Here is a 27,726-nt window from a genome sequence, read left to right on the forward strand (position 1 = left end):
CCCCATGGACGGTAGTCTACCAGGTTCCACCGTCCATGGGATTTTCCAGGCAAAAATTCTGGAGTGGGTTGCCATTTCCTTCTCCAGGAGATTTTCCCTACCCAGGGATTGAACCTGGGTCTCCCGCTTGTTCAGTTCAGTTCAGTCACTCAGTTGTGTCCAACTCTTTGCGACCCCATGAACTGCAACACGCCAGGCCTCCCTGTCCATCACCAACTCCCGGAGTTTACTAAAACTCATATCTATCGAGTCAGTGATGCCATCCAGCCATCTCATCCTCTGTCGTCCCTTTCTCCTGTCCCCAATTCCTCCCAGCATCAGGGTCTTTTCCAGTGAGTCAACTCTTCGCATCAGGTGGCCACAGTATTGGAGTTTCAGCTTCAGCGTCAGTCCTTCCAATCAACACCCAGGACTGATCTCCTTTAGGATGGACTGGTTGGATCTCCTTGCAGTCCAAGGGACTCTCAAGAGTCTTCTCCAACACCACAGTTCAAAAGCATCAATTCTTTGGCGCTCAGCTTTCTTCACCATCCAACTCTCACATCCATACATGACCACTGGAAAAATCATAGCCTTGACAGACGAACCTTTGTTGGCAAAGTAGTGTCTCTGCTTTTCAATATGCTATCTAGGTTGGTCATAACTTTCCTTCCAAGGAGTAATCGTCTTTTAATTTCATGGCTGCAATCACCATCTGCAATGATTTTGGAGCCCCAAAAAATAAAGTCTGACACTGTTACTGTTTTCCCATCTATTTCCCATGAAGTGATGGGACCAGATGCCATGATTTTAAGTTTTCTGAATATTGAGCTTTAAGCCAACTTTTTCATTCTCCTCTTTCACTTTCATCAAGAGGCTTTTTAGTTCCTCTTCACTTTCTGCCATAATGGTGGTGTCATCTGCATATTTGAGGTTATTGATATTTCTCCCAGCAATCTTGATTGTAGGCAGACGCTTTACCGTCTGAGCCACCAGGGAAGTCATATATGAAGAACTCCTATTAAATAATTAGGAAAAAAGATCAACATCCAGTAGGAAAACAGGCAAAGATTAAAGAGAGCAGAGAGAAGTTTATCAGTGGTTCTTAAAATATGCACAACCTAAGCCAGTAGAGAAATGTAAGTTAAAATTACCCAGATGCTACTTTTTAAAAAAAAAACAACAAATTGTCAAAGATTCATATGTTTACTAGTTGACAAGAATATAGGGAAGTGGCATTTGCCCACTTTGTGATGGGTTTATGAATTACCATCACCTCTGTGAAAGGTAAATTTGATAATACCTATAAAAATCAAAGTATATGTACCCTTTGATCCAGCTTTTGTACTTCTAGACGTTTATTCCTCAGATGTACTCATTCATGTGCAAATTGATATATGTCTTAAAGTATGTCAACTTAGTCTTGCTTCAGTGAGAGAGCAAAAATTTGGAAAAGAAACTGAACATCCACCAGTAGGGAACTATTAATACCAGCAGTGATCCTTAAAATATATTATTTTGCACCAAAATTTAGATGTAAAACAATATGAGTGATATGCTAACCATTTTAAGTCCCACAACTCACCATTTGTAAATCCCACAACTAAGACCCGATGCAGCCAAATAAATTGTTGTTGTTGTTTAGTTGTTCAGTCATGTCTGACTCTTTGTGACCCTGTGGGCTGTAGCACACCCACTGACAGTATTGTACAGCCATCAGTACTGTCCATTTCTAGAACTTTTCATCATCCCGAATAGAAACTCTGTACCCATTAAGCAGTAGCTAATAATTTCCATCTCTTCCAGCCCTTGATAAGCACTATTTTACTATCTGTCTTTATGAATTTTTCCTATTCTGGGTATCTTATGTAAGTGGAATCATGCAAAATTTTTCCTGAGTCTGACTTATTTTACTTAGCATAAATAAAAAATTCTCAAAATTCATCCATGGTGTAGCATGTATCCAAATTTTATTCCTTTTTGAGGCTGAATAGTATTTCACTGTAGGTATGTGTAACATTTTGTTTATTCATTCATCTGTTGATGGACATCTGGGTAATTTCTATATTTTGGCCAATTGTGAGTGATGCTGTTGTGAACATTGGTATATGTGTATCCGAGTCACTGCTTTCAATTCTTTTGTATATTTACCTAGAAGTAGAATTTCTGGATCAACTTTCAGTTCAATTCAGTTCCTGAATCGTGTCTGACTCTTTGTGACCCCATGTACTGCAGCATGCCAGGCCTCCCTGTCCATCACCAACTCCTGGAGTCCACGCAGACCCATGTCCATTGAGTCGGTGATGCCATCCAACCATCTCATCCTCTGTCGTCCCTCTCTCCTCCCACCTTCAGTCTTTCCCAGCATCAGGGTCTTTTCAAGTGAGTCAGCTCTTCACATCAGGTGGCCAGAGTGTTGGAGTTTCAGCTTCAGCATCAGTCCTTCCAATCAACACCCAGGACTGATCTCCTTTAGGATGGACTGGTTGGATCTCCTTGCAGTCCAAGGGACTCTCAAGAGTCTTCTCCAACACCACAGTTCAGAAGCATCAATTCTTTGGCGCTCAGCTTTCTTTACAGTCCAGCTTCCACATCCAGCTGTACCACTTCACATTAGCAGCAGTGACATATAGTGGTTCCAGCTTCTCCACATCCTTACCAGCACGTGGTATTTTCCGGAAGTTTCATTTGACTTTTTTCCCTTCATAATAGCCATCGTAATGAATGTGAAGTGGTATTTCAATTTTTATTTGTATTTTCTAAATGATTAATGATGTGAGCATCTATTCATGAGCTTATTGGGTATTTGTATATCTTCTTTGGAGAAATGTCTGTTCAGATCATTTGCCTGTTTTTTGAGTTATTTATTTTGTTATTGCTGATTTGTCAGAGTTCTTATATATTCTGGATATTAGACTCTCACTAGAGATATAATTTGCAAATATTTTCCACTGTTCTATGTGCTCTTTTTTCACTTTGTGTCCTTTGAAGCTCAGAAGTTTTTCATTTTGATGAAGTCTAATTTATCTTTATTTTCTTTAGTTGCTTGTGATTTTGATGTCACATTTATGAAACCATTGCCTAATAGAGGGTCACAAAGGTTTATACTTATGTTTTTCTTCTAAGTTTTATAGTTGTGTCTCTTACATTAAGGTCTCTGATTCATTTTGAATTAATTTGTGTATATGGTATATAGTAGGCTTCTAGCTCCATTCGTTTGCATGTGGTAATCCAGTTGTTCCAGCACTGCCTGTTAAAGAGTCTGTTCTTTCCCCAATTGAATTGTCTTGACACCCTTGTCAAAAATCAGTTACCTGTAAAAACTCAGTTATATGGATTTATTTCTAGACTTTTAATTCTAGTCTGTTGATCTACATATCTATCCTTACATCTGCTTATACCCTTTCAATCTTCTAATTTTAATCATGTGACTATATTAATTTAAAAGTTTAAAATAATTGTTATCTATGACCACAGTAACTCCTTTCTCTCCAAAATTTTTCTCTTTCAGGAAAATGTGCTGTGTTGTCATTCAAGGACTTCCTCTCCTGTAGGCCAACTGAAATTCCAGAAAATGACATTCTGCTTTGTGAGAGCCGCTACAACGAGAGTGACAAGCAGATGAAGAAATTTAAGGGACTGAAGAGGTTTTCACTCTCTGCTAAAGTGGTAGATGATGAAATTTATTACTTCAGGTAAAGTTGAAAAAACTAAGGAAGAAAGAGCAGTTCAACTCCTTTGATATCAGTAAAACTCATATCAAAATTGCATAGTCCAGGGTGGGTTTTTATTGTTTTTTATTAGGTCTTAAACTAGAGCAGTAGACATTTCAAATAGAAGATATTAATTTAATTAAATTTTAAAGGAAAATCCTCATAATCTGCTGAGATGTGGTGACTGCTGGAACAGGCCTTTTCGTTTAGACTTCAGTAATTGTGATATGGAGGCAGAAATCTTTGGTTCTGGTACATAATCTGTCTATTAAGAGATTGTGTAGTTCTGTACACTACAGAAGTTCTTCTTAGTATTTATAGGCAACTAGATCTCAGCTTTGGATCCAGTGCTTTTGTATTCAGCAGAATCCCTTAAAAACACACATCTGAGAACTTTCCTGGTGGTCCAGTGCTTAAGAATCTACCTTTCAATGCATCAGGCTTCCCTGGTGGCTCAGATGGTAAACTGTCTGCCCGCAATGTGGCAGACCCAGGTTCAGTCCCTGGGTCGGGAAGATCCCCTGGAGAAGGAAATGGCAACCCACTCCAGTATTCTTGCCTGAAAAATTCCATGGACGGAGGAGCCTGGTGGGCTACACAGTTCATGGGGTCGCAAAGAGTTGGACACGACTGAGCGACTTCATTTTCGCTTTAACTTTTTCAGTGCACTGGATGCAGGTTCGATTGCTGGTTAGGAAACTAAGATTCCCACATGCCACAGGGTGACTAAGCTCTCACACTGCACTAAAGATCCCGCATGCCTCAGCTAAGACCTGATGCAACCAAATAAATAATTTTTTTTTTTTAAAAAGCAAGCATCTGTAAGTAGATGTGACTTTATAAATGTATGTTTTAATTATTTCCCTTGCGGACTTAAGAGTACACATGGCAGATTACAGAAAGTTGGTTCTAGGTATTAAGGCAGAACATTGCTTTCCAATCCATCCTGGATTGATGTCAGGTGATTTCATTTTATTTATTTATTTTTATGTCCCTTCTTCTAGAAAACCAATTGTTCCTCAGAAGGAGCCCTCACCTTTATTGGAAAAGAAGATCCAGTTGCTAGAAGCTAAATTTGCCGAGTTAGAAGGTGGAGATGATGATATTGAAGAGATGGGAGAAGAGGATAGTGAGGTCATTGAGCCTCCTTCTCTACCTCAACTTCAGACTCCCCTGGCCAGTGAGCTGGATCTCATGCCCTACACACCCCCACAGGTGAAGGTGGCGGTTCCTGATACTTGTCTTATTCCTAGCTCTGGTTTGCAGTAAAAAGGAAGGAGACATCCAGCCCCTCTGTTATGGGAGCTTCAATCTAGAATTCTTCAAGAAGGAACAGATTTTATTTTTTCCTTTCTTGATGCCACTAATAATTTAAAATGTAATATCTTTATAAAAAAGTTTCATAGATAGCTGGCTTTAGTGGCAGGTTTAGTTAGGAAGCTCTCCTTGTCTTGCATTGAAAAAAAAACAAGAATTACATCATTCTCTTACTCTAGCTTTTATTGCTCGTACCTTTTTAGTCTCTTTCTTTAGGCCCATCTTTTGGTTAAGGTGATCCCTATAGGTATTTTCTTACCATTTAGAATTTTCTCAAGCCTTGATTGTGAGGTCACCATTATAGATTGTAGTCATGGAATTCAGTGGAACTTCCATTTTTCTTGTATGGTCAGAGGCCAGGAATAGCTGTGTTTTGAATAAGAAAATGGTCAACTATAAACGGAAGATGTCTGTAGAACAGTAGCTGTTGAATTGGACGTTTTTGGCTTACAAAAACCTTTAGTAATTGACGAGATGCAGTGTTCTGATGCATTATAAGAGCTTTCTGTCTTACAGTCTACACCCAAATCTGCCAAAGGCAGTGCAAAGAAGGAAGGCTCCAAACGGAAGATCAACATGAGTGGCTACATCCTGTTCAGCAGTGAGATGAGAGCTGTGATTAAGGCCCAGCACCCAGACTACTCTTTTGGGGAGCTCAGCCGACTGGTGGGGACAGAATGGAGAAACCTTGAGACAGCCAAGAAAGCAGAATATGAAGGTAAATAGGGCATAGGCACAACAGTCTAAGCTTTGTAAGTGAGGGGGTGTTTTCAGCAGTGCACGAGCTTAGACAGGTTGAATCTCTTGTTCTTACCACTTGCACATGAACTTTGTGTTGGGGACTGTCTCAAATGGCTCCCGTCCAGCGATTTAAGTGTCAGCCTTGTCCCAGCTGAGCAAGTGCTGCCTCTGACTTGGCCTCTGATCTCAGTGTGGTGGTGTTTTTTTCTTTCCAAAAATTTTGCAAATATTTAGCTGTTTAAAAAAACTGCATGATTTTTTTTCTTTCATTAAGTCCTACAAGCACATGTGTGTTGAGCTGGGGAATGATCGTACAAGGATGTTAGATACAATTTTAGTTAAAATTCATCTGAAATGGGGCTTTTAAAATCAGTGATCTTCTATTATGGCTCTTGACAAGCCATATAAACTCCAGGCTGAGGCTTGGCTGAAGTGCCTGGTTTTCTATGCCTTTCCTGGCCTGTGCTGCATTTATAACTACTTTTAAGGTACTTGGGTTCTCTTTGATAAAGCTCAACTACCTTCATTTTCCTTTTACTCTATAATCAAATTATTTGGGGCTGTGAGCTATCATTCAAGGATTTGGCGGTTCATAACCATTAGAGACAGATACTTGATAGAGATCTTTTGTTTTTTTGTTTTTTAATATTAGGCATGACTTTAATAAGGAAATGAGTTAGGTTAGGCAGAGCTGTATTTTTTTCATTTGGAATTTTATACAATGCTTCATGTTGACAGTTTAAAGCCCTCTCTCAATTGACCACAATGATCACCATTACCCTTCTTGATGGGGTCCAAACCCATTATTTTCCAACAAGCATAAATAAATTAATTGTCAAGGCTGCCTCCTTTATTAAACTTTATGGAGTTTCCAAAGAAACTCCTTTTAAAAAAAAAAAGTTTACTCCTTTCATTTTTTATATAGTTGATTTTTAAAATTATCTGAAAAAAAAAAATAAAAATAAAAATAAAAAAATAAAATTATCTGACAGGCTTCCCCAAGGATCTGTAGAACACTAATCCTACAAGATGTTCAGCCAGAAAACATTTGTGGCAAAAGCAGTTTGAGAAGCACTCCAAATACTTTCTCTCTTGGAAACTTAGCATGCATATTGCCATAGTAAAGTCTTTAAACCTGCAGTTAAGACCTATTTTTTTTTTCCACCTGGCATTTTCTGAAACTTGATCAGGTATTCGTGTATTATCTGCTAATATCCTGAGGAACTAATATTTCATGGAACATTCTTTGAGAAATCATACTCAGTTCTCTAAGAACCTACACCCTTGGAGAGCATTGGTATTTCTAAGCATAGTGGAAGTTAAGACCCAGATATATCACTCAGTTGGAGGAGTGTTTGAAATGAAGCTCACACGGCTATAAAGCCTGGTCCAGGACAAAATGAAGCCATTACTGCACGACTGGTTACTTAAGAGTGTAAACAAGAAATTGTGTGAACAAGAGTGTGAACAGAGAAATGTGTCTGGAGATAAGGTGAAAGTAAAAATGCTGGAGCCAAACTGAAGAGAAGAAAGAGTGACAACTTCTGGGAAATTCTCCCAGATTCTAAGGGGAGTCTGAAATTCAGTGAGAACTTAGCGAGAGGAGTTATGTGACTCAAAGACACAAAGTCTGAGCTTGTGGTGTTCTGACCCACTCAGTTCAAAACCCAAAGTTTGGTTTGGCTGACTTCAATTAATAATTCTCTTTTCTAAGACAGCCTAACTGGACTCCTCTCAGAAAAAACCAACAGGTCCAATATTACATCCTTAGACCTGAACTTTTCTTTTTTCAACTTCATTTTTTTGCTCTCCCATTTTATTGTGTCATTTGTGTAATGAAAATATGAGAACTTAATGTAGGGGTCTAGGTCATCAGTGTTTCTTTTTTCTTTCTTTTTTTTTAATGCTAGTTCAAAGAAATGAGTTGTTAAAATGGCCTTTGTCCCTCACGTTCACTGTACAGAGGATCTGTAAACTGGGACAGTGTAGTGAGTGATGACAGGTCTCTGCAGGTAACTGTCGCAGCCAAGGAATCTTTGACTTGCTTGACTTTCACATTCTTACACAAAGGAGGACTGGAACTGTTGCTTCTCGATGCTCTTTAAAGCCATGTGACCGTGAGCTGTCTGCCCCCTCCTCATATCAGCCAGCGGTAGCCTTTTGAATTCAATGTTGGAGGGTTAACGTGTGGCAGTTGGCGTTTGATGCCAGGAAATCAGGGCTACTGCTGGTTCTGCCTGTATTCTTGGACAAGTCCATCTCTCTGCCAGTCTCAATTTGTCCATGTGAAGAGTGGAAAGGATTTCCTATTTATGAACAGTGAAGCAAAGTCAACCTTTATTGTGGGAGCTTTGGTAATGCACATCTCTAGAGTTCGACAGTCAGTGTCCAGCCTTGCCAGCTCCCGAAAAGACTGGGAATTGTGATTGTTGGGGCTGCTGGCCATGGAAATGCAGGAAGAGTAGCTCCGAGGAGTGAGGGGTGTAGCAAGGATGTTCCACAGCCCAGAACTGGCACACAAGCTAATGCTCCTCTCACATTTTGGATGAAATAAGTATGAATTCTGAAACTTCTGCTGATTTAGGATGACTCATGGTCAGTGTTGAACTCAGCTTCAGGAAACCTGGTTCTGTCCGTACATTGTCCATTGCTTCATATGTGTATACATATAATTTCCTGCTTCTGATGACTATAGCCTGGAGTACCATGCATTTTTTTCCTTTGGGGTTTATTAAACATGACCTCTTCACTTCATTAGAATGTACAGTTTAGTGTTTATTTTCCTAAAACCTTGTGGAGGAGGCAGTAAGCTACTTTTCCCTTACAGAGTTAATTTTCTTCAGCTGCTAAACCCCATGAGACTAATGACAAGAGTCCTCAAATCTTAGTAAAATTGGGTGCAACATATCAGGAAAATATAGTAAGTAACAATTGTGCCAAAAATTATAATGGGCCATGGAATTGCTTCATGTTGAAATTTTTAAAAAATTTGTAATGCTATTAATACTAGAATAATGGTAGCGCTTCTCATCTTCAGGGTGCCTTGTGAGATTAACCACGTTGGTTATGCTGGTGACGTTTTTAAATAAAATCTGTGCTTTCTGAATGTGTGTTGCAGTCTTAACATTCTTGAAATCTTTGCAGACCAGTTCTCAAGATGGGATAGGAAAGCTGGACGCTAGGTTACCGAGTGAAATCGGCCCGACTCCTCCTGTGTTGAGACTAGTCATCTACTGTTCCTTCCATTGAGACAGAACTGTTGCCTGTGTTTTTTTTTTTGTTTTTTTGTTTTTTTTTTTAACTAGTCCTGTTGAATGCAATGGATGGTATTTTGAATTCCTGGGTTAAAAACAGAATTGAAAATCTGAAATGCCTTTGCAGAGCGGGCAGCTAAAGTTGCTGAGCAGCAGGAGAGAGAGCGAGCAGCACAGCAACAGCAGCCGAGTGCTTCTCCCCGAGCAGGCACCCCTGTGGGGGCTCTCATGGGGGTGGTGCCACCACCAACACCAATGGGGATGCTCAATCAGCAGTTGACACCTGTTGCAGGTAAAAACAGGAGCTAAGACCATTTTTTTTTCCACTTTAAGAAATTCCTTCATTTTTTTTTTTTTTTCTCCAATGAGGAGTAGGCCACAGTCTCTAGGCTCTTCTCACGGCAGATTCAGAGTCTGAATCATCCATGTTGTCCTTATATCGCCTTTCCCTTATGGGCAATGCCTCCCCTCTGCCCCAGAAATGGGCCCTGGGCCCAACCCTGGGAATTGGTAGAGAGCAGCTCTCCCCTGGCTGTGGGCATGGTCTGGCGATATTCTGCACCCCAGACTGCTCTGGATTGAGCTCTACAGCAGACAATATAAACAGAACCCGGATTCTGTTCTGGAGGGACTCCCAAGAGGAAACACAAAACTAGTCTTTAGGAGATGATGATTTTCCCGTCTCATCCCAGTATTCAGTTTGCCTTGTTCTGCTGCAGCCATCCTTTAGAAGACTGACCATTTAAAAGGATTTTTGACAATGATTGTAAATCCTTTCTTGGTCACCAACGTGCATGACTGCTAAGTAGAATACAAAGTCCTTATTCAATTCATTGTGCCCACTCTGTAATGCTTTTCTATTTAATTACATTAAACTGCATTTTCTGTTAGTATCCCAGTCACATATTTTTCCAAAAAGAAAAGAAAATGATGAATGTGGTTTGCTTGTGTGTGTTGTCTCTGGTTCTGGTAGCCATGGCAAAATTGGCCATTCTTGAATTGAATATTCTTGTCTGACATGTCTCCAGTGAGAAGCCTGCAGACCACTTCTTAGGTCCCTCTTGTTTGATCTCTCTAAGCCTGGTGAGGTTCATCCAAGCTGTGTTTCTTCTTAAGCGAGCAGTCTGACCTCTTTGCAGGGAGTCCAAGATAGTGTTGTTCAAGACAAGCTCACTGGGATGCTGTTTTTGTTTTCGCTTTTTTTTCTTTTTTTTGCTTTTTAAGGCAGAGTAGCATAGGATAACTCTTCCATTGTCGCTCCTACCTTTTGTGATGGCAAGTTCTCAGATGCACTGTCGCTGAACTCAGCAGTTGCACTCGCCAAAGCACATCTGAATCATGGCTTTCAGTACTCTCAGTGTAACTGATGTTGATCTAACAAATCTCATAATCGCCTGCTCTATTCCATGGCCCATTTTGGTTAATGGGGTTCCAGAGGTTTTTAGAAATCAGACCTTGAACATGGGGACTTTGAAAGTTAGAATTCCCTCATTGACATTCTCTTTTGTTCTATTTGATGTGTGATATTCTAGCACTGTGCCCTTGACTAAAAAGCCCAGGGACACATTAACAAAATGAATTCAAACAGCTAAAAACATTAAAAAAACAGCAGCTGCAGCATTTTAGCTCCCTGTTGGGGAATGACTTCATAGAACTCTGATGGGTGAGGAGGGCAGGCCCCCTTCCAGAAAGCCCCTGCTCCATTATTAAGTATATGGTGCCCAGACCTCTGGGCCATGGGAGTGCAGGGCAAGCATTCTCTACAGGAACCAGTCTTTGGTCCACAGCACGAATTTTGTAGCTAAGAGGGTGATTTTTTCCATGGGTTTACAGGTTGCATAGTGCCTGATTCTTAGCCTTGTTGCTGTCTGAGACCAGCTTTGCTTACAAGCATTGAAGCTCATTTGAACACATGTGACTGGGATAATAAATGCCAAAGTACAGTTTAATGAAGACAAGTGTCATGTCTTTCGGTTCTTAATAATTTCTTCAACCACAGCCTGTGTAGGCTGCGTTCAGATGGGCTTTTGTAATTGAAAGCAAAGCCTCCTAACATTCTTAAATTCCCACCTACTTATCCCTAAAAACTATCTGGTGGTAATGGTTAAAAGACAGTTTGATAGTGTTGGATCTTCTCATAATTAAGATTATGGTGTCTGTTCTTTATTCTCTAAACTCTAAGAAAAAGGAAATTCATAGTCCTAGTTTATGTACAGAGGTATTTTTATTTAAACTTATTTTAATCATTTGTGTAATTGTAGGTTTCTTAGCTTAGATATGACCAGTGAGGCAAGCTCAATCTCAAAGAGTTTTCAGTAATTTTATAGCTTCAAAGGACTAAAAATAAATACCTCTCAAACAATTCTTCAGGGAAAGTCAAAAAGTAAAATTCTTAGAATCTGCAGTTTTCCGCTGTATCTAGAACCCCTCTATAATACAAAGAGAATTATATAAAAATGAGGTTTGGCACCAATTCCTCAACACTCCCTTTGTGCAAGAAGCTGTGACCAAAGATGATTGCATTTTGGGGGGAGCCTTGTGTCTTGTTCATTGTGATCATTTCAAATCCCAGAAAAAAATCAATCTGTTTTTCTTGATTAAAAAAATGTCATGTGGCTTTAAAGTTCTTTTGATAGGTGAGTCTTTGACATTTTGAAATTTTCTTCTTCCTTCCACTCTTTTTGCCAAAAATACTTGTTTGTTGAAATTTCTTCCCTAGCTAGCATAAAGTATTTTGTGTTGTGACGATGCACTTTGAAAATAAAGGAATGAAAACCTCTGTTCAGAAAAATTCTGTACCTCCTTTAAAATGTTCCCTGTTAACTGAAGGTCTGTGAGGACATTTGTGCGCTTGGAGACAGTGATGACAATTGGCATTTTCTCATGTCAGCAGAGCCTGATTCTCCAGCTGTTCCTCCTAAGGTCTGCGCACAAGCTGCTGAGTGACCTGGGCTTAGGTTGGCTTGAGGTGGGGCAGAGAGAGGGGGGAGGTTTTATCTTTATTTTATCATGTTTGGAAATCTAAAGATGAAGCATCAGTCATTGTGATGACTCTTAGCTGTTCCCCAGCTCAAGCTCAAGCATGCTCCATTCTTACCAGCAGTGGCGGGGCTAGAAGGGAGGAGGAATGGACACAGAGGTCTTGAAAACTTCTTGCCCACCTCCCCCCATGCTGGAGAACCATGCTTTGTGATCAGGGCTGTACGCCTCATTTCCTCCATTTCAGTTTCCCCTCATGTGTACCCGTGATAGGCATATGAGTGTGGGCATAGTGGAATGATGGGGTTTATACTGTTCATTAGATTCGCAGTAGACAGAACTGGTCACTCTGTTTGAACAGCTTGCAATAAGGCTATTACTACAACTCCTCTTTATTATTTAACTGAAAACATGCAGTGTATTTATCCCAGGGAGAATAACTACAAATAATAATATACTAAGTACTAATTCATCCAGAAATATATTTCATATTTGTAATGTTTTATTTTGTTCATTATTGCAACAAAATAATTGCACTAATTGTTATATCATGCAGTACTAAGGGCGCTTTATTCATTAGTAGTGCATGTGGGGGGGGGTTGTTATTACTTAGTTCATGTTGCATGTTAATGATGCATGTCTGAAATTTGTTGTATCCTTCAAGGCATGATGGGTGGCTATCCGCCAGGCCTTCCACCTTTGCAGGGCCCAGTTGATGGCCTTGTTAGCATGGGCAGCATGCAGCCACTTCACCCTGGGGGGCCTCCACCCCACCATCTTCCGCCAGGTGTGCCCGGCCTCCCGGGCATCCCACCACCGGGTAAGAACTTCATCCTCATTCACTCATTAATCTCATCTTCATATTCTCTTTTTCCTCCCTCAGCCATTTGTTCCAGGAGGTACCTGCTGCCCATGTGGGCAGGGCTTCCCTCACTGAGAACCCCAGAGATGTCAGCTGCAGGACCTGTCCTGTGTGTTGAGCAGGTGGCTCAGCACCTGTGCCCTTGAGCACTGGCTGCCTAGCAGCGGCACGGGACACATGACAAGAAACTAGACTCGGCAGATGAGGGGTCAGGGGGCGTGCTCTGGAAGCCCCCAAACAGTTTGGCAAATGCTCAGAAAGCAGACACAGCCTAGATAGACATGGTCTGCTCTCTCTATTGAATGAAGTTTCCCAAATGGCTAGTTCAGAGTCACACATGAAAAGCAGTTTTTGCTCCTGGGTCCATTTCTTCCTCTGGTTCAGTTCTGATCTCAAAGAGTCTTTTGTATAGAGCCCTTGCTCCATCTTTTGCTTTTCAAACAACACCTCCCCTCTAAGGGGATTACCGAGTTGCTAATGTAGGACTGTTCAGAAAGTCTTCAGTCAGTCCTTCTAGGAACAGAAAGAAGGGAGAGAAGGAACTTGCACTGAACTAGTTTTCTGTGTCTGAGTCCCTGAAGAAGCATGACATAGCATTTAAAGAACAGCATAGTCCACCCTGGTAACTGTAGACACTGGTTCATCTGTCAGCAGAAGCCCAGAAGTTATGTCATTTAGAAACATATAAATGGAGTTCAGAAATAGGTACAGTTTTACTTTATAATTAATTAGCAAATTGAAAGATTATTATGAAAGGAAAAATCACCAGTTCCCATCATATGCAAAAAAGAAAAAAAAAAAAACCCTTAGACATAATCTAGTTGGAGGGAAAGTGGCCTTAGGATGAGTTGGAATAGCATTTGATCTGTTATCCAGAATATTAGCTAAAGACCTGGCCCAGATGACAGAATATAGAAACATTGGATTTGCTTATAACAGTCTTGGCTGTACCAATCCCACAGCTATGAAGAGTTCCAAACCACGCTTCACAGGGTATGCCCCACAGTACGAAGGGTGAGCCAACCTGGTGCTTGGTCTAGCGTCTCCAGTGACAGTCTGTGGTGTGAGTGTTGCTTAGAAAATGGCCATAACTCCCAGAAATGTTTGATGCAGACCTAACCGGAGGAAGAAACGTTTGTGAGAGTGGGTGTTTCATTATGGAAGTGGTGGACTGAGTAAGCTGGACTATAAGTGTCAATCATAAAATGGGTGTGCCCCTGTGGCAGATAGAGCTGGCTTTAATTCTGTGCCCTCTCCCCTCGGCATAGAGTGTCTGACTGAGCAGTCAGACGAGGCTGGAGGTGACCCCCAGGCGTGTGTGTTATTTGGTAGGAACCACACCTAAGTCCAGTACCCTCTAGGTAACTGGCCTTTTGGTGGGTATTGGGGGACAGATGTTTCCCTGTCCCCCTTCTCCAGATTCTAAATGCATTTGAAGAAAGCATAACATACCTGATGACAGGGAGGCAGGGAAGAACCTCTTTTAGTATCTACCCACACATGTCCGACCAGGCTTCAAGAAGAGGAAGTTTTGTGAACTCCTCTGGTGAGTCACCCCGCAGTCTCACCAGCTGCCCCATGGCATGGCATTTGTAACCAGGAAGCATAGGGGGTTGGCTGCTGATTTGTTTGCGCTGCCCTGCGAAGATTGATACAGACAGCTCAGGGAGCCCCCCAGTGTTGTGAAACATAAAGTGCGTGAGTGTCCTGGCAGGGTTGGGGGGCAGGGGTTAATAATATGTTGCTGGAACAGCAACTTACCCACTGCAGCCTCTTCACCCACTGACAGATAATTGCTAGGATCCTACTCTTATGATCCAGGTACCCTTCTGGGTCCTTGGAATATCAAAATCCCTGCTTTGTAAACAGAAAATTTGTTTTCACTTACTATTTTCTCTTTAACAGATGTGTAATACTTCTTGATATTTAGCAATTCTGAACCTTAGAATAGTGATTCAGTTCTGCCTGGTCGAAATAACACCATTTTTAATCCAGAGAAACTATAGAATACAAAGCTAGCTCTTATTCATCCTTCTATGCAGCTAGCTGGACTTGTTTAAAGTTTAAATAATATCTCGCCAGGGTTTTGGTTGTATTAATAGTTTGTTAGTTTTTAGCAAACTGGGTCCCTTGCCTTTTTCTCTGTTTTCATGACACTAGAAAATGGATGATCCTGAGATTAAAATAGCCCCAGATGCTAAATTTAGGACATCACATTATTATCAACCAGGACGTATGAGACAGAAATTGCTTGTTGAGGAGTCACCAGGAGAAGTTTGTACAAAGACTAAATGTAGTGAGACCACGGGATCTTTCTCTTTCTCTTTGTCATTTTGCATTTGAGGTGATAGCAACCAAGGGCTGCCCTGCTTGCAGATGATCCGCTGTCTCAGAGGGCAGTGTCCCCTCTCTGCCGACATCAGTGACTAGTCAGAACCAGAGTGCTGGTAGCCTGTGCGGGGACAGCAGGAATGTGCCTCCACAGAGGTCACTGCTGTGTGTGCTCGCACAGCCTCCGCCCTGGGTCCCTGCTGTCCCAGCACACTGCATACAGCCGAGCCTGGCTGCAGTGCTCACTGCGATACTCAGCACAGGCTTGCGGTGCTGGAAACTGTTCCTGAAAGAAAAAGGCCTTGAAAATAGAGTTGTATTCTGACTATAGCTTACCTAGGGAAATATTAGAATTCTCTGCAGAGTTCAAATTATTTCTCAGCCATGAGTAATTAATATACATCTGACAGATTCTCCTAGCTTTGTATTTAGAGTACCTAGAAAACAAAAGAACATGAATTTTCTATATGATGCTACATCCTGTTTTGGGTGCTTAGGGCTCCTGTCCACAAAGACTCAGGGCAGTGATCATAGGTTTGCATTTTAAATGACATTTCTTATCAGACAGTTTTTCAGTCTTCTCATCTCAGAACCTCTAATTGTGCCTGTAATTCTGAATTATAGGTGTGATGAACCAAGGAGTGGCCCCTATGGTAGGGACTCCAGCGCCAGGTGGAAGTCCGTATGGACAGCAGGTGAGCCTCCAAGTTGGATCTTCTAGGACTCAACAGAATTCAAGTTACCCTCTTTCTCAGAGTATGGGCTGAGTATTTCCCCCCTCACCGTGTATCTGTGCTCTTTCAGGTAGGTGTTCTGGGGCCTCCAGGGCAGCAGGCACCACCTCCATATCCTGGCCCACACCCTGCCGGCCCCCCCGTCATACAGCAGCCAACAACACCCATGTTTGTGGCTCCCCCACCGAAGACCCAACGGCTTCTCCACTCAGAGGCCTACCTAAAATACATTGAAGGACTCAGTGCTGAGTCCAACAGCATTAGCAAGTGGGACCAGACCCTGGCAGGTAAGGAGAGCTCTTTCTGAAGAAGCCTTTTCAAAATCTATGCTTTATCAAAGTCCTCCTGCTGCTGTTGACAGATTACAGGATAAGTATCCATTGTTCTTATACAGGCATACCTTGTTTTATTGCACTTTGCCTTATTGCACTTCTCAGATACTGGTTTTTTTTTACAAATTTAAAGTTTGTGGCACCGCCATGAGCAAGTCTGTCAGCACCATTTTTACAATAGTATGTGGCCACTTCGTGTTTCTGTGTTAACATTTTGGTAATTTCCACAATACTTCCAACTTTTTCATTATTATAATTGTTATGGTGAATCTGTGATCAACAATCTTTGACATTACCATTATAAAATGATTACAACCTGCTGAGCGCTCAGATGATGCCTGATAGTTTTTAGCAATATAGTCTTTTAAAATTAAGGTACCCATGTTGCTTTTTTAGACCTGATGCTATATTACACACTTAATAAGCTACAGTATAGTATAAATGGAACTTTTACTTGCACTTGGGAAACCAAAAAATTAATATGATTTGCTTTATTGTCATGATCTGGAACCAAACCTGAGGAAGGCCTTTTTAAGTAAAATGTATACTTAGCTGAAGTGTTTGCAGTTTTGTATATTGATGTTATGTACTGAAAGTTGGTTTTTTTTTTTTGCTGAGTTTCAAAGCTTCCTTTTATCATAAACATCAATGCTATCTCAATAAGTATATTCTGAATTTTTTCAACTATTTTTCAGGCATTTGGGCATAGCATAGATGCATTTGGGCAAATTAAAAATTATTTCATCTCAATTTTTTAAAAAGATAAAAGTACTATTGGAAGACATGTTTCTAATCTATCACTTCACTTCATGTAGTTCAGCAGGCTTAACATATTTTCAGTACATACTGAAATAACTTGCCAAGTTTCCAAAGAAATTCGGAAGTTTCCATCCATTCTTCAGGGGCTTCCTGGGTGACTCAGTGGTAAAGAATTCACCTGCCAATGCAGGAGATGCAGGTTTGACCCCAGGGTCAGGAAGGTCCCCTGAAAAAGGAAATAGTAACCTACTCTGGTATTCTTGCCTGGGGAATCCCATGGACAGAGGAGCCTGGCGGGCTATAGTCCATGGGGTCACAAAAGAATCAGACATGACTTAACGACAAAACATCAACAATTCATTCTTCATTTCTAAGCCAGATTTGATCATTTGATTTCTTTTAAGAGTAGTAGATAGTTTTCCCTTTCATCACATTTACCTTTTTAGGAATTTTTGTTAGTATTGAAGTTATTAAGTGTCAGGAGTGCCTACAACAAAATGCTAGTAGTCAGATCTTTTAGCTGTTTGTACAACTCTTAATGTTCCCAATTCTAGTAATTTTGTTACATTGTGCAGCTCTTGTGAAGTAACTGTTAGAAATTAGTTCTAAACTGTAAAGCATGAAATGAGACATCCTTGGCTAGGTTGTCAGAGATGTCAGAGAATTCCTTGGTGGTCTAGTGGTTAGGAATCCAAGCTTCCACTACACGGGGATGGGTTCAATCCCTGGTCAGGAAACTAAGACCCCATGTGCCATGAGGTGTGGCAAATAAGTAAAAAAAAAACAAAACAAAACAAAACAAGATGCCTATAAAACAATATATGAAATTTTCTGGGAAATATTCTGCAGAGTTAAATTTCATAATATTTAGTAAATAGCAAATGTTTCACGTTTCAATAGATCTATCAGACCTTAGGACTGATGTTTACATTTCTCTGTCCACACTTCCATTTTCAGCTCGAAGACGTGATGTCCATTTGTCAAAAGAACAGGAGAGCCGCCTTCCCTCTCACTGGCTAAAAAGTAAAGGGGCCCACACCACCATGGCAGATGCCCTATGGCGCCTTCGGGATCTGATGCTCCGAGACACCCTCAACATTCGCCAAGCATACAATCTAGAAAACCTTTAATCACGTCAATTACGTTTCTTTTATAGAAGCATAAAGAGTTTTGTGGAACAGTAGCCATTTTAGTTACTGGGGGTGGGGGGAGGAAAAAAGGATGACAATTTTTATTGCATTTTACTGTACATCACAAGGCCATTTTTATATAAGGACACTTTTAATAAGCTATTTCAATTTGTTTTTGTTATATTAAGTTGACTTTATCAAATACACAAAGATTTTTTTTGCATATGTTTCCTTCGTTTAAAACCAGTTTCATAATTGGTTGTATATTTAGACTCGGAGTTTTACCTTTTTACTTGTTGCCATAGAGCTGAAACCATCAGAGGTTTTGTCTTGGCTTGGGGTTTTTGTTTTTCATTTTTTTGGTTGGTATTTTTGTTTGTTTTTTTTTAAATAACAAACAAAATGGAAAAAAAAACACATACAAAAGAGTTTACAGATTAGTTTAAGTTGACAATGAAATGTGAAGTTGGTCCTAGTTTACATCTTAGAGAATGGGGGTGTACTTGTGTCTGTTTCATGTGCCTAAATATCTTAAGCCACTTGTGCAAAAACTGTTTCTTCCAGGAAAAGTAAAAGGTTGTTAGTTACTTGATAGATGTTTGACAGACATGGCACATTTGCTCTAGTAACTCAGAAATCTGAAGTTAGCTCTGTGCAGTCTTCTGTAGCTAGTACGTCTCCCGGACACCCGGAGGAAGAAAGCACTTTTTCTTGCCCTGAGTTAGACATCTGTAGTGTCAGTTATCTTTGCAGAACATGTGCACAACCCTGAATTATGTTTAGTCTTGGCAGGTAAGTTTAAGGGTACTCTTGATCTTTTTATAATGAATTCACGATTTATGCCTATACATGTTAAGACGATTTAAAACTTCAAATCTCTTACACTGAAACAATCGAAATTCATCTTGAAGAAAGCATTGAGGTGTGCTGGAGGGTGATTTATTAAACATAACACCTAACCTAACTTAGGGAAGGGAGTGCATTAACTGGATATGGGCTGTTTCAGAAGCATGATTGTAAGAGGCTGAATTGCCTGCATATGCAAATATGTTTTAGTATGCTTTCTTTCCTCATCAAATGTGGCTTTTTTTTCTTTTTTCCTCCAAAGTTTCAGGTTGTAATTCTCAGCCAGAAGTTTAAGATTTTCTGAAATAATTTTAAAATGTAGCTTGTGCTTTTGAATTTCAGAAGGGACTCATAATTTCAGAAAATGCTCACTAAAAAGACCATTATAGATCCCAGACACTTAGGTTTGATGACCCTGTCTCTCTCATATGATCCTGGAAAAAAACAATTGGAGGCAATATATAATGCTCAGACAGGTAGAAAGCATCAAATGTGGAACAGTATTTCAGTCAGCATTTTTGAAACCTGCTTTATTGTAGCAAGATGGTTGCCATTGTAGTGAAGCTTCCACTGCTCTTTGTAAATTGAGTGATTCTCAGAGGATACTTTTTTCTTTTAATCTGGTATGAATCAATACCTGGATATTTAATCACTATTCTTACTAAATCATGGGGACAAGAGAGTCCAGAATGGAAAAAAGTCTCTTTGTATCTAGATACTTTAAATACAGAAGGTCCTTGTTTCTTAATTGCCTATAGTCAACCACTGGATCTCAATTTGCATCAAGTATTTTAAATAATTCTGAATTTTAAGAAATGTTTTGCAGTAGTATGTCAGTACCTTATTGTTCAACTGAATCAGATAAGGAAATCTTCAGTTCCTGGTTATTTGGGCCATTTCATCATGGACTGTATAATACAATCAGATTATTTTATTTCTAGGCATCCTTGAATTACACCAAAGAACCTGAAATTTAATTTTGGTTAAGTTATTTATTTATTTCATGCACCCATGTTATTTCCCTTTTTAAGGTCTGGAAGAGACTTCTTTTGGGAAGCCTCTAAAAACTCTTCACTGTGGGCTATGTGGGGCAATAGAAGCCAGAGCACTCCTCCTCCAGGCTCCTTCCCAGTGTCTAAGGTGCTGTAGGAACCATAGATCCAGCCAGGGGCTTCCCTAAGGCAGTGCAGAGCCGGGCCGGAGGGCCACGAGGCAGGCCCTGAGGAAGTTTTGTTGTTGTTGTTGTTTTTTAAACTCTTATGTATTTATTTTAGAATCATGTCTTTCTGTATATTGACTTGGAGAATATCAGTTAATATTTTAGGATATAAGATTTGAGGTCAGCCATTTTCCAAAAAGAAAAGAAAAAGAAAAAAATGTATGGACTTTAAAAGGTACACGTGAACTATACATTTTTTTTTTTTCCGTGAGCTTTAGGAACCGTAGTGATATGGCTTAGAAAGTATAATAGTCTAAATGTTTTCAAAATGTAAGTTTATGTGGGGGGAAAGACCTATAGGTTTAAAACAGTATGTCAGCTAACTGATTTAAAAGGCCTTGAATTGCTTTGTTTTTTGAACCGCCCTCCCCCTTTTCTTCCTATGAGGAAGAATTAAGAGGGGACTCTTCTTTGTGTAAAATCTCCAAATTGGTGTTGTTGACTTTTGAATTTGAACATTTTCAGACCTGATTAAAACTTGGTTTATTCTAACTTCTGTATCAAAAAAGGTTCAAGTGGTAACTAGTCTTATTATATGTATGTATCATATGTTTGTTCACCTAAAGCTTTTTAATCCAAATAAAAATGGAGTTTGCAAAGTGATTGGGATTAACCAGGTTTGGTTGTTCTGTTAAAACTTGTGTCAGAAAGATGCTTAGTTTCTAGCAGGTTTAATTCCTGCAAACCTTGATTTTATGCTGACAGGGATACAGCTGCCAATTTAAAGGAAAAGCACTCCTCAGGTACCGGCAAAAGTCAGTGTCCCGACCCTGGTCCAGGGCTCAGGCTGCATTACCACAGAAGCCGAGTGTAATCACACCGCAGCCTGATGTGCCCCTGCCACACCTCTCAGACTGACAGTCAGGGATTCCTAACACTGCCTCAGCAGTGCAGGTTGAAGTTAAAAGTCGCAGAGGGAGTTGTTACTGACGGTGGAAGGTAAGGAAGCATCTCCTGTATCATAAATCAGTGTAACCCATCTCAAGTAGATGTGTGGCCAGAGGAGACTTGTCTCAAGTGGCCGGGAAATATTTTTATCATGCTTATAAGCTCCTAAAAAATGGCCACACTTTTAACAGAAAGTGTTGGTAAAATCAACCAACTGTTTTCCTCTAATATCACTTTGCAAATCCCTGTGGTTCGGTTCTCCTAAGAGTTTAGGGCTGTACTGCCACCTGTGGTCATGAACATACTGTGAATGATGGTTGATGTATAGTTAAACATTCCCCCTGCATACTCTGAGCAATACTTCTAAGTATTACTCTATTCCCTCTTCATTCAGAAGTCTGCTAGGTCAGCTGAATGAAAGTTCATACCTGAACAAATTAATAGACTCTATCCCCCAAATAGATGTAGAATGCACATCTTGTGGATTGCGCATAAATGTGTGAAGACTAAAGCACATGCATACTTTATTAGGAGAGATTGTTCTGGAAAACACCATGGTCCAAGTGTTGTTGTTGTTTTTTTTTTTTTAAAGAAAAGGAACTCAGTGTGAAAAAGCCAAACTTCTAAAAACAGATGAATTGAATTGCTATAGCTTCAGAGATGCAGGCAAGATTTTCAAAACAGGACTGCTAGATGAACACAGATAGCCCTCCCTCATTGAGTATTTACTCTGTGCCTGGGTCCTTTCCCTATCCATTCAGATGATAAAGTGAAGTTCCAAAGCCCAGGTAGTTCCCCTAGCACCCCAGTGGACATCGACTTCTAGCAGTAAATGCTAATTAGATTTTTGTCATCCTGAAGTATCCTCGTTTTTTAAATGTAAGTTTTTTGTCTGTGTAGTTCACAGTAGGGGGCACTGCGCTTCTGTAAGCTGCTTATAAGAGCATTGCTCTTTAAACTATTAAAGCTCCGTTAAATAACCCTAGTGTCTGATAAGTGCATAGTCATATTCCTTTAGTAGAAGGCTTTAAAAAACTGAGGCAAAGTTAAAAGCCTCCACAATGGTTTAACAAAAATTAGTTCTGTACCATCCAAATTAATGTTCTTTGAAAGTATCTTCAATTTAATACAGTAATTGCTCTACTTCCCTTGAAGTCAGACATTGTTGTGTCATCCTCAAAGGTTTGTTGCTTAAATCAGCACTCCAATACTTCTATTTAAAAAAGATGATGAGGAAAACGCTAGGGAAGTTAGGCACGAATTTCAGACTGGAGATTGTTTCTGGGATGGAAGCGGGAAGGAAACCATAGCAGACACAGAAGGTAGCTGATGGTTTTATTATAATTTACAACTTCTCTTTGTAAAAGTATGTATGCTACATATTTATGTATGTACAAAGTATTAAACTTCTAAAACGGGGGCCGGGGGAGGGGGGGGGATGGAGTTAGGTCACAATGTAAATGTATTGTGCAACAGTCTAATCATTAAAATAACCGTGAGGTTTAGGGTCACCAGGAACTCTTGTGACAAAAGCGAGAGTGAGGACCACCTTCCTCCCCCAGGTGCTGTTGTCATCACTGGTCTTCATACGCAAGCCACGTCTGAGCAGTGTCTCAGTAGTGCTTTAATGAGGTGAGTGGTGGGTGGCTATTTATTTATACTAAGTTGGTTCTAACATAAATGAACTGACTTAAATCCCTGCAGTTCAGTTCAGTCGCTCAGTGGTGTCCGACTCTTTGCGACCCCATGAACTGCAGCACGCCAGGCCTCCCTGTTCATCACCAACTCCCAGAGTTCACCCAACCCATGTCCACTGAGTCGGTGATGCCATCCAACCATCTCATCCTCTGTCGTCCCCTTCTCCTCCTGCCCTCAATCTTTCCAAGCATCAGGGTCTTTTCTAATGAGTCAGTTCTTCGCATCAGGTGGCCAAAGTATTGGAGTTTCAGCTTCAGCATCAGTCCTTCCAGTGAACACCCAGGACTGATTTCCTTTAGGATGGACTGGTTGGATCTCCTTGCAGTCCAAGGGACTCTGAAGAGTCTTCTCCAACACCACAGTTCAAAAGCATCAATTCTTCAGCACTCAGCTTTCTTCACCGTTGAACTCTCACATCCATACATGACCACTGGAAAAACCATAGCGTTGACTAGACGGACCTTTGTTGACTAAGTAATGTGTCTGCTTTTCAATATGCTATCTAGGTTGGTCATAACTTTCCTTCCAAGGAGTAAGTGTCTCTTAATTTCATGGCTGCAGTCACCATCTGCAGTGATTTTGGAGCCCAGAAAAATAAAGTCAGCCATTGTTTCCACTGTTTCCCCATCTATTTGCCATGAAGTGATGGGACCAGATGCCATGATCTTAGTTTTCAATGTATTTGTGGCAGAGATCTTTAATTTGATAATACCTGTGGCCTTAAGCATCAGCTTTTTTATTCATGAGTAAATAGATAGAAATGATTTTGCAACTTAGTCTTCTTTAATATGTAGATTTTTTTTGTTTGAAAAGATATTAGATGTGGTTATCCAACCCTGGAAAGATGCCTTTGCTTTTCTACCACCTGATTGAAACTTTCTGGGTCAGATTGCAAACTCTCCCTATAGCCTGAACCTCTGATTTAACTCAAGTCTGTGGTTGCTCAGTGCTAGGAAGATTCACTTTTGGGGGGAAGGAGCAGTGTGTCCAGCAGCTAGATGAAAGCATCTTCCTCACAGAGGGTAGTGAAGCCTGTTGGTCCCCAGTCCTCACAGAGGTCCAGCCCTTGATGTTAGTGGAGTCAAACAAGGGAATGGGTTGTTGGTGTTCACAACATGAGTGAGGTGTGTTTGCATTCTAGCAAAATGTTCACCAATTGGTAGCTAGCAGAAATGCAGTCTGCATAGTCATCCTCGTTTAAATGACCCTACAGTAGAGACCTTACTTTCATTCATACTAAATTTGGGTTCAGCAAAAAGTTAGGTTATCCCCGGTTGCCTAAAACAAAGGACTTCACAATTTAGGGTACACTGAAAAGCACCCTGATTCATCCTTGAATTGTTTAAGAAATGTTTCACAGACTAGATTCCGTTGTTTCAGTAGGAAATAATTTTCCCACAAGTGCTGTCCATCAGTGACTTGGGAAGTATTCAAGCAGGGACAGGAAAACTAGAAAAATTGTTTATAAAGGCAGTTCTGTGTAAGAACAAGAGACCTGAAAAATACATTTTAAAGAGTTGAAAGCAGTAGTAAAGTTTCATATTTACTTTATTGACTGCTGAAGTTCAGTCTCTGATGCATCTTGCAGCCTTCTCTGATACTGTCTTTCTGAGGCTTTTCTGCGGTAGACGTCATCTGTATCAAATAAAGATTTTATTTAGATTTTTAAGAAACTAAGGAATTAAAAATACATATCTGAGTAATTTAACCAGTAGTCTAGATCTATCACCTGAATCTCAGCAATAATGTTTAATCCCCAAATCAGCTTAACACACAACTTGATTTAAAGGAGGACTCTGGGGACTTCCCCGGTGGCCTGGTGGCTAAGACTCTGTGCTCCCAAAGCAGGGGGCCCCGGGTTCAATCCCTGGTCAGGGAACTAGATCCCACATGCTGCAACTAAGATCTGGTGCAGTCAAATAAATAATTTGAAAAAAAAAAAAAAAAAAAAAAAAAAAAAAAAAAATAAAGGAGGACTCTGTTAAAGTTCTCAATGGCAGGGTCGAGTCAGTGTCCTCAAAGACAGGGTCATGTCACAGCACAGCTCTTAGCAATTTCACTTCTTTCTGAAATCATCTGTCTTAACTGTCCTCTCAGGCACTTCCAACCCTACAGCTCTCTGCTGCTGCTCCTGTCACACCCAGGAATTCAGGGCAGGGAGGTGAGGGCAGTCTCCTTGTTCTCAGCTGCTGCTTCTCCACCCTTTTCATCCAGGGCCTTGCCATTTGCCACCGCCTGCCCTGGCATCTGCCGTCCGTCATTACTCTTCAGTCTCTGAAAATGCTGGCATTCAGCTCAGGTTCCTTGACCCTTTCCTGTGCCACCTTCCCAGGTGACACCACCCCCAGATAGGAAGCAATAGCCCCCTTCATCTACCTGACTTCTCAGCTTGCAAGTTTCCTCTGAAGCAATAAATTCCTTCTGTTATGACCACAACCCCTACTCCCTTTCTAGCAGCCTTTCTGTCCTTGGATCTTTACTAACTTCCTCAGCTCCTTGTTCTCTCTTCCTGCCCAAACCAGCTGAAATTCCCTCTTATTAGTACCAGCTTCTTCATACACCTTCAAAACCCCAACTACAGATTGATGCAACTTCCTTCCTTCTCCATGCCTCTTTGAGAAGGCATGAAGGCCTTGAACTCTTTGTGCACAGAGAGAAAAGTCGTCAGTAAAGAACTTTTCCCACTGACTTCCAAGGGCTGCTCTGCCTTGCTCAGATCCCATCCTCTCGCACCTTCTCAAGGGCCAGGGTATATCCAGCTTCCCTCCACCTGCTCTGTCCTGATCAGTATTTGCATATTCTCCTGTCTCTCCTGGTAGAGGAGAGACAGCTTACCTCCCACTCACTTTGTTGAATTTCCTGAACCGCCTGTCTTCTATGATAAAAGACCCTTCTTGTTTCTCTCCTTGCCTCTCTGGCCACACTCAGTCACCCTTAAAATGTTGGGGCTTAAGCTCTAACTTTTATCACAATCTCCATGTGAGTGACCCACTAACCTAGATCTAAGGCCTAGATCTGCCTTCTATCTATATAACCATCTCCCCCCTCAGCACATGCAAAATGGAGCCCAGGACTGTTCTGCTTATGTTCCCCCTGCCCCAGCTGCCCCACCAGAAGCCTCCACTCATCTGAGTCCACTCAAACACCACGCCCTTGTCAGTACTACCTCTGGAGTGTCAACTCTACCCACTTCTTGGCATCTCATCCTAGTCTAAACCACCATCCCAAACCTGTACAACCATACAGCCTAAGTCTTCCTGCCGGTTTGCTCTCCAGAAAAAGTCATTCACCACCTAAGTTCACCTCCTGCTGTTTAAAACTCTTCAGTCCTTTGGGATACAGTCTTGGTTCTCTGGTCCCTTTGTGGCCCCTCCAGGCACCTTTTAAACCACGCCATCCCTCACACTGCTCACCTGCTTCAGTCCCTCAAACAGCATACTTGCACACCAAGGCCCTCAAGTTTGCTCTTGCCACTGGCAGAAGACACTTGCAACACCACCAATGTTTCTCTCATCTGGCTGACAATCTTTGGGCCTCCCTGACATGGTAACTCCTCCAGGCAGCCTTCTCTGCATCACCTAGTACAATTCAGGTGCCCCACTGGGGAATCCCATGTTCCCTCCACTTTCCCCTCACAGAACTGATCACACGTAATAGTAACTGAATGATCTGTCTCTCCCATTAGTGTTCTTCTGGGGTGGGGAGCCCTCTGCCTTATTCTATCTTCACATCAGTGGTCATTAAATATTAATGAATGGATGAACAGAGGAATTAAGTATCTTTAGAAACCACTAATTTATTCTTTAATTGAGGGTTGGCAGTTCACAAGTGATCGTGTTTCTGGAGAGGGAGAAAGCAGAAAGGGCCTAGGAGTTTGGGAAGTCTTTCTGGAAGAGGAACTAGCCTGTCCAGAGCTAGTGCTCAGCAAAGCAGTGCCAGGCAGTCTGTTTATAGTGCTTGCCCTTGGTACCCATGACTCTGGCCTGTAAAAACAGTGGTATTTAAGCGGGGCAGACCAGATCCCTCTAGGGTTTGGACGTGCCAATTAGGAGCTTAGACATATCCTTCCATCCCGCTTCTAGATGCTGTGGGCAAGTCTATTCCTTAGGCCCAAACAGTGTCACTGGCAGGCTTGAAAGGACAGCGTCCGGAGTGCAGTCACGTGCCCTCCGATCTAAGTGCTGGGAAGATCTCAAAGTTGGACACCAATGTATCTTTGTCGCCCCGCTTATACCAGAGCCCAGGCGGATCTCCACGCCCCACTGAGGGAGACTCGACTCGCCCTTCTGCAGGATAAAAGCAGCTCAGCGCTGAGCGGAATGAGAGGTCTGCAACCTAACAATATTCCCAGCAACATGGTTCCTTTGCCGCCTCCTGCTTGCTTGAAATGAAATGGAGGCTGCTGCACCCCTACTTACAAAAGGTCTCCTGGCCCACGCGCACTTTAATCATGATCCATTCCATCGTTCCTCCGAGGACAAAAAAGAAGGGCAAAAACCTGTAGACGCCGAATCTCTGCTTCCCGGGCACCCGCTGCAGAACCCGCCTCACCTGGGCCCTGGAAAACATGCCGGACATAGGAGGTCGTTGGAGAAGGGTAAGGCGGAACGAAGGCTGGAGCGCCCGGATGAAACCAAAGCCGCCCTGCCCGTTCGTGCTGAGTCCGACGGCCAGGCTGCCTTGCAATCCTGGTCTTACACCGCCCCCACGGAGGTCAACAGTGGAGCCCGAAGAGGGTAAGGACCTGGGCGCTGAGGTCCGGACCCAGAACCTGGGGCGCCTCCACCAATAAGAGTGAGGCGGGACGCGCGGGTCCGCCAATCAGAATGTGACGGGGTGCGCATGCTCGGTGAGGCCGAGCCCAGCAGGCGTAGACACTCATGCTCTCGGAGGCAGGGCGGACCAAGGGGCGGGACCTCCCACGTGGCGTCGGCCTGGGCCCGC

The 27,726-nt window shown here is 41.6% G+C and overlaps 2 protein-coding genes across 37 annotated transcripts in view; one reads left to right on the forward strand and one right to left on the reverse strand.

The window, feature by feature from the left end:
• Window positions 1-20,799, forward strand: part of PBRM1 (polybromo 1) — a 105,127-nt gene extending 84,328 nt beyond the window's left edge. For 15 of the 34 annotated variants that reach the window (XM_065933517.1, XM_065933519.1, XM_065933507.1 and 12 more), the window contains 8 exons: window positions 3,491-3,674; window positions 4,697-4,907; window positions 5,526-5,727; window positions 9,132-9,296; window positions 12,648-12,803; window positions 15,801-15,871; window positions 15,981-16,197; window positions 17,959-20,799. In XM_065933517.1, the coding sequence (XP_065789589.1) occupies window positions 3,491-3,674; window positions 4,697-4,907; window positions 5,526-5,727; window positions 9,132-9,296; window positions 12,648-12,803; window positions 15,801-15,871; window positions 15,981-16,197; window positions 17,959-18,131 (1,379 nt within the window). In that variant the 3' untranslated portion in view covers window positions 18,132-20,799. The remainder of the gene's footprint in view (window positions 1-3,490; window positions 3,675-4,696; window positions 4,908-5,525; window positions 5,728-9,131; window positions 9,297-12,647; window positions 12,804-15,800; window positions 15,872-15,980; window positions 16,198-17,958) is intronic. The other 19 variants (XM_065933533.1, XM_065933534.1, XM_065933536.1 and 16 more) reach the window with 3 other exon arrangements.
• Window positions 317-27,558, reverse strand: UQCC5 (ubiquinol-cytochrome c reductase complex assembly factor 5). Of its 3 annotated transcripts, XR_010662987.1 has the most exons (5): window positions 27,201-27,558; window positions 24,330-24,417; window positions 5,824-5,984; window positions 5,269-5,375; window positions 317-997 (listed from the first exon to the last, which is right to left on the reverse strand). XR_010662987.1 is itself a non-coding variant. In XM_065933548.1 (3 exons), the coding sequence occupies exons 1-3, from the start codon at window positions 27,358-27,360 to the stop codon at window positions 17,215-17,217; spliced, it is 261 nt and encodes an 86-aa protein (XP_065789620.1). In that variant the 5' UTR covers window positions 27,361-27,558; the 3' UTR covers window positions 16,344-17,214. The 3 variants fall into 3 exon arrangements, 2 of the variants coding, with proteins under 2 accessions (XP_065789620.1, XP_065789619.1); XM_065933548.1 differs by lacking the exons at window positions 317-997; window positions 5,269-5,375; window positions 5,824-5,984 and adding an exon at window positions 16,344-17,227; XM_065933547.1 differs by lacking the exons at window positions 317-997; window positions 5,269-5,375; window positions 5,824-5,984 and adding an exon at window positions 22,416-23,212.
• Window positions 27,559-27,726: the final 168 nt, after the last annotated feature.

Source organism: Muntiacus reevesi, chromosome 4, assembly GCF_963930625.1.
Source record: "Muntiacus reevesi chromosome 4, mMunRee1.1, whole genome shotgun sequence".
In the NCBI taxonomy this organism is placed as follows: domain Eukaryota; kingdom Metazoa; phylum Chordata; class Mammalia; order Artiodactyla; family Cervidae; genus Muntiacus; species Muntiacus reevesi.